We start from the raw sequence: 7060 nt of genomic DNA on the forward strand, positions 1-7060 counted from the left end.
AGGTTGTTCAAATTATCTGATTAAAATTAGTAAAGTTCTTTAGGTCTTTGATTAGCAAAAATTAACATGTCGGGTGATGAAAATATTAAATTAGAACATTTTATATAGCATGCATAGACATATGAATAATAAATGAATAGAAAGAAAGAAATGATTAGAATGTACAAAGAACGATTTTATATTAAAGATTTATATTATGAAAGAAAGACTTAGTAACTTCAATAATAACAAATTTATTCAAGAACCCTCATGATTATAACATGGCTTGAGTCTGCGAAATTGACAACCTTCGGGACGAGCAATCGTAAGGCCTGAAAATATGAACGTGTATGTATGTCTGAAAATATGTGTTTGTGTTTGAAAGCGTGAGTTCTGTAGGGAGGTTTTGTACACAGGTTTCGTGAAGTATTAAAGTCGTGATGTTAAAGTGTTGTGGAGAAAAACCCGTTTCGAATCATGGCCTATTTAAAGGAAAACGAAATTGTGCGTGACGCGTTGGGAGGGGGGGGGGGGGCCAGGCGCTGCACCCTGTGTGACGCACAACCAATCGTGTCACACAAAGGAGTGCGCCAAGCGCACGACTTCGTGTGGCGCATTATGCCACGTGTTAGGCGCACATTGGAGGGCCTAACACAGTTGGGCAAGGGTGCGCCTGGCACAAGCTGGTGCGCTAGACCCCCGATGGTGCGCCAAGCTCACCACCTTGCATTTTGACAGCTCTTTTAAAAATGCGTTTTAACGGTTTTCTTTTATCTTTGGACTCCGAAAACTTAATTTTAATTATCAATATCTTTCAAAATATTATTTATTAAAATAAAATAATTAATTATCATGAATAATTAGTTATTGGGCTTTTTCAAAGGTTTATGATCAAAATGAAATTAATTTTCAAGGTTAATTAATTGATTGGGCTTTAAAATAGGAGTTTAACACTTTTAAAATAGTGTTGGATTGGCTTTTCGGACTGCTCTCACCTTGAGTCGAACCAATTAAGATCATAGTATGTTTTATCATCGGACCCTCATAATGTAGAGGCACGATTATGTGTCTACAATTATAATTAAGATTTTTTGTTAAACGTGGATTGTTAATGACTCATTATACTATTTGAATTACGAATAATGGCAAACATGAACTAGATGTGAATAGATCTTGATCTTGATTTGCAACATAAATATTCTTTTAATCAAGATTTGTTAGGTCCATTATCTTAAGATCTTGATTGAAATTATTGGTTTTAGCAAGTCCCGGCATGGATCCACTGATCCATACATGTGTTCATTTTTATTTAATTCAATGTTGTCAAGATATTATTAACTTATGATCCTTATAAAGCACACGTTCTAAAAAAATAATTCATGTGGGTTGTAATACATTACAGACTCTCAAAGCCATAATCATTGAATAATACATTTGAAAAGATTAATCAGCAACCAAATAACTTAATTCGAGAATAAATTTAAGATAAAAACAACTCTTCTATAAGAACTGCAGAATAGTGAAAAAGTAATTCATCTTAGTAATAAATGAAGATATTATCACATTTATCATTTTTTATAGAAAATGTAATGCTTTTAAAAAATTGACTAGGCAAAGAAAAATATAGTTACTCTTGAGTGAAAATAAATTATATATTGGTAAAATTAAAGATGGATAATGCAAATTGTTGTCACATCTTTATATGGGGATTGTCGTCATGAAAATGCAATCTTTAACTTAAATTAAAGGTAAGAATTTTCTTTTATTAGTAGATTAAGTCAGCTCAAGGGCTAATCCCTACAAGGCAACTAGCCTGTAAGAAACACCAGCACATTGGCTAGTAAGGCATGCATAGCATGCTAAGGAAGTACCCCAACATAATACTGGGGGTAAGGATCGAACCACTAATTTCAAGGGCCAAGAGCGAGCGCTTTATCCACTGAAGCTAGCTCCAATCTTTTAAAGGTAAGAAATTATAATTGACCCAAAATAAGCACTAAATTTCTAACGTACATGAACATTTATATGCTGGAATTTAATTAAAAAATTGAGGGCGCGTGTGAATCCACGTGATGCAAGTTTTACAAAAAGGGAAATGATATAGTATCATAAACTCAACTTCTATACATCGCCCCACAATTACATAAAATCGCCCAAAAATTAATTAAAATTACCTCTATAACCTTTTCTTTTTTTTTCTTAAATGATCACCACCCACCTCCTGCCAAGCATCCACCACCACCACCCACCTCCTGCCAAGCATCCACCACCACCACCACCACCACCCACCTCCTAACAGACTGTCACCACCACCCCCACCACCCACCTCCGATCCTACCACGACAAGCCCTTAACCCTGAGTTCTCTCTCTCCTTCTCAAACTCTGAACCCCTTAGTTCTCTCTCTCCTTCTCAATCGCCAGCAACCTCTGTTGTGGCGCTGTACCCGGACTTCTGACGGCCTCGCTGGTCCACCACCCCCGACGACCTGAGACCAAGACCACCAGCGGACCGCTCTCCCTCGACACTCAATTGATTTTCGCGAAATTTTTTTTTGGCTTGGGATTTTCGCCCCATGGCCGCAAGGTCTGGCTTGGACGTTCTGGCCATGGGTGGAACGTCCACCGCGGACGATCGCTCCATGGCCGGAACGTCCAGGCCAAACGTTCCGGCCATGGGGCGAACGTCCACCGCGGACGTTCGCCCAAGCCTAAAAAAAAAATCGCAAATAAAAGCTTAATATCTTCATGTCAACTTTCTAAAAGCTATGTGGTATTCTAGAATTCATCTGATGAATCACGCTGGCGAAGGTTGAACAAGAGCATGCAAAGAGTTTCATCTGTAATTGATGGGAAATATGACGCAATAAGAGAGATTGTGGTACTCTTCTATCTTTCCTCTCAGTGAATTCCATGACAAACATTATGAATTACGGAAAGTAAGACAACATGGATAGTGTAATGATTATTGAAGTTTAAAGAAAGACGAAAACATAGAATGACAAATCATATTAAGGATTATTTATGGACTGCTAATGTCCGAGGGTGAAAGACTTGGTAGGCTTTGATTCTAAGGTTGAAAGATGAAACGTGACAAACTTGGAACTTAGTAGACGGTGCACAAAAGATCGGAACATAAAAGCTTAATATCGGAACGTATGTGGGTGATGGTGGTGGTTGGGGGAGGTAGGTGACAGCGGTGGAGGGTCACAGGTGGCAGTGGAGAGGTAGGGGGTGGTGGGGGTGTGGAAAAGAGGAAAGGGTACAATAGTCCTAAAAAATGAATTTGGGGCGATTTTAAGTAATTTTGGGGTGATAATTAACAAACCTCTATTGTAAAATCGATTTGTTTTATTAATTGTGATAAATTGTATTACAACAATTATTACGTAATTAATTATTTCACCTTAAAGCAAGGAAATTAAGTGCTGTTGTTGGATATTATTTAGTATTAAATTGTTTTTTTGGGAAGGATGAGACTGAAGCATCTACAAAAGTTGACCTATACACTAGTACTACACATCTACAAACTACGCAAAATAGACTTAGTGTGGAAAACCCTACTGAAGCTCTCAGAAAGTCAGATATAGTTCAAACAGTCATGGAGCTGAAATCTTCCATCAACGATACATGGAAAGTCTTCGCCCTTGGAACTTTAATTGGGTGGCTCTTACTTTTTCTTATTTTTGAAAAAACCAATCACAATATGAGTCTTATTACAGCTGCTAGAAACACACTGATAAATCCTTTCAACATCATAGATGAACCAAATTTCACCCTTAACGACAAGTCAAGCAAAGAGAAGAAATGCAATATGTTTGATGGACGATGGGTCTATAAACCAGAACAGAATCCAAGCTATGATCCACTCAAGTGTCCATTTCTTGAAGAAAAAATGAGCTGCCAAAGGAATGGGAGGCCAGATTTCGCCTACGAACAATGGGAATGGGAAGCTAGAGATTGCAATATACCATTGTAAGTATGGATTTTACGCCATCTTTTTTCTTAGCCATAAGATAATTATATGCATTATGCAACAACTTTTTTTTTTCTTGAGTTAGAACCTATAATGCATGCCATAAATATCAACAGGAGTTACATTTTAGCAATCTTTCCATTGGATGAAGTTCCCATTTGCTTTTTCAGAAGTCAAAATTCTTACATTCTCATGAAAAATTCCGACAAGCATATAAGAAAAAATAGTCATCTTGATCTCAATAGGTTAATTTAACCGTATGCATTCAAAATACAAACTTTTCTAGATTTTTTATCTAATTCATAACTATATTCATAAACGGTGTAGGAAAGTTTAGCCCACTTACAAGTTAGTGATAGGAGGAGTAACTCCTCATCTTATAAAGTGGTTTATTCTGTCATCTTTCTTCAATGTGGGACACTCACAAGTGGACTTTAAATGGGTTTCAAACTTTCAACAGACCGAGGATTACGGATCTATCATTGTCATAGACCATCGGGTGTCATAGATGCAACCAAAATGAATTTCATCTTCATCCTCGTATCTAAATTTGTCTTATTTGTTAGTTTTATGAAAATGGAAACCAAAGATTGACATCATAATAATGTAGCTGTTGCTTATTAGGTTAAATGGAACAGACATGGTGGAGAAATTGAGAAACAAAAGAGTAATCTTAGTGGGAGATTCAATGAACAGAAACATGTGGGAATCTCTTGCTTGTATTCTGTATTCCTCCATTCCTGCTAATGGAGCTATTGTTCATGACGACAGCACAGTCCCAAAGATCACCTTGAAAGCAAAGGTACAATAATAAGGATACAATTATAATATCATTTCATCCAAATGTATGATAATTGCTGAAGTTATTATAGTCTAATATATTATTGGTTCTAATGCAGGAATTTAACCTCACAGTTGAATTTTATTGGAGCCCGTTTCTTACCGAGTTTAATTCAAACCATGAAAGCGGTAAAAAAGTTCTATTCCTTGACAAGCTTTCACCCAATTCCATGTTTTGGGCAGGAGCTGATATCATGGTTTTCAACTCTGGTCATTGGTGGGCTCAAACTGGAAAATACAAAAGGTATAGAGTTTTGAAGTCCGTTCATTATTTAGTAATTTTCATGCATTCATGTATTAGATAGTGGTGCTTTTCAAAGTACTTCTATATTTCCTCCATTTCTTTTTATTTATAGAAGATCATTTTTGAGGTTCCTTGCGGTTTTATTAGTTTATCCACCTCTTTGAACGTATACTTTTAGTATAAATAGGTATGTGGGTCGTAGACGGAAAAAGAAAGTATTAGATTTTATTGCATATATATTATATTAAAGTTAATGTTGTGTGTCAAGAGAAGTAGTGTGAGAAAAACTTTACAATAAAAATAATATGATATTGATAAGACCATTTCAAAACTAAAATAAAAAAGGAAGTGGGAAAAGTAATAAATAACGACCCAAAAAGTATAGTAGGTAAACTAATATAAGATAGTTCTAATATTATTTTACTGGATTTAGAAACAAAATGATATGAAAATTAGATCAAAACTAGAATATATTGATAGTCATATTATTCTTGAACGAATGGACTAAACAATAAGTAGTAGATTTCAACGCAATACCTTGGCATGAATGCATAAAGTTTATGTGACTCTCCTAACAAGAGATAAAATCTGAACTTTATGAGCGATACCTATTTGTCTCATAATTACCTTTCAATTTTGTCTACTTGTTTCTCTAGCCAACTACTAGTTCTTTAAGTAATAATTCACGTTTAGTCTATTTTTGATATGACTAGTTTCTTAATATGCGGTGTGAAGTGTTCGATGCTATAAATCCTTGAGTTTACATTAGTATTATATAGTAAACTCAGTTAAATTGGCACAACTTTTCAGATGGGATCTACTCGAATATGAAGGGAAGCTGATTGAAGATATGCCACTAGAGGTGGCATATGAACGGGGCATGAGAACATGGAGAACATGGATCGAGAAAAATGTGGATCCAAAGAAAACAAGTGTATTTTTCAGGAGCATTTCCACTGAACATAAAACTCGCAGTCATGATCAATGGTGCTACAATAAAACCCAACCTATAAAAGATGTGTCCTATAAATCGTACTATCCCAAACCTTTCGTAGATACTATAGAAAGGTTGATAAAAGAGATGAGCAAACTTAAAGTGAGGTACTTGAACATCTCTAAGTTGTCAGAATATAGAATAGATGCACATCCTTCAATGTATAGGTTTCAAGACTGGAAGAATCTAACTAAATTATATGAAGATAATCTCCCATCTTATGCTGATTGCAGTCATTGGTGCCTTCCTGGAGTTCCCGATACTTGGAATAGATTATTGTATGTTTCTTTATTTTTTGATAGTACTTTGGGAGATCTAACTAGGTCTTAGCATATTTGAAATTTTTTTGTCAATATTATTGATGATTTTGTGTAGAATTTATTAATATAAATAAAACAAATGGTTATCGTTAGAAGACTTTTGCTAAGATGATACGTTCATGTGATATGTTTGTGCTATTTAAATGGCGAACAACCAATATACTTATATAGGAACTTTGAAGAAAATATCGGAATTTCGTAAAGCATTTTTCTAACGTAAAACACTCAAGATCTCATGTATAAAATATTACTAATCATATAATATGAAAATTTACTCTTGTAGCGTAAATTCCGCTCTAAATGAGTGCTTCTCCTCCAAATATGAAAATCAAAGGCTTCAATGTAGCCTCTCTAGTCAGTCCATTAAGCAACGAACAAAAGTCATAGGTTGCTTGCTAGTGAAGCTAGGAATAATTTCCTAAGACCTTTCCGACTATTACTATAATTACATATAGGAATACTATGGAGAATTGGAGATAATAATTATGTCATTTTAGTGATTCGTATTTACTTGCTAAAGAATTATTATGATAGACGGTTACAATTTGATTGAGCCTACAACTGATTGAACTTAATTCCTATAAAGTCATACAATAATTCCTATATGGTCATACAAATAAGGAACAACTTGTAAAAATTAAAACCTATGGTGGCCGGTCATATGGAGCATATAAGGGAATGTTTTGTTCTCTCATTTAAAACTAATCTC

At 35.1% G+C, this 7060-nt stretch overlaps 1 protein-coding gene across 1 annotated transcript; it reads left to right on the forward strand.

The window, feature by feature from the left end:
* Window positions 1-3499: 3499 nt before the first annotated feature.
* On the forward strand, window positions 3500-6386 carry LOC125493308 (protein trichome birefringence-like 36). The gene is made up of 4 exons (XM_048636527.2): window positions 3500-3952; window positions 4578-4755; window positions 4853-5037; window positions 5848-6386. The coding sequence occupies exons 1-4, from the start codon at window positions 3579-3581 to the stop codon at window positions 6359-6361; spliced, it is 1251 nt and encodes a 416-aa protein (XP_048492484.1). The 5' UTR covers window positions 3500-3578; the 3' UTR covers window positions 6362-6386.
* The last annotated feature ends 674 nt before the right edge of the window (window positions 6387-7060 follow it).

Source organism: Beta vulgaris, chromosome 9 (genome assembly GCF_026745355.1).
Source record: "Beta vulgaris subsp. vulgaris cultivar EL10 chromosome 9, EL10.2, whole genome shotgun sequence".
NCBI lineage: Eukaryota > Viridiplantae > Streptophyta > Magnoliopsida > Caryophyllales > Amaranthaceae > Beta > Beta vulgaris.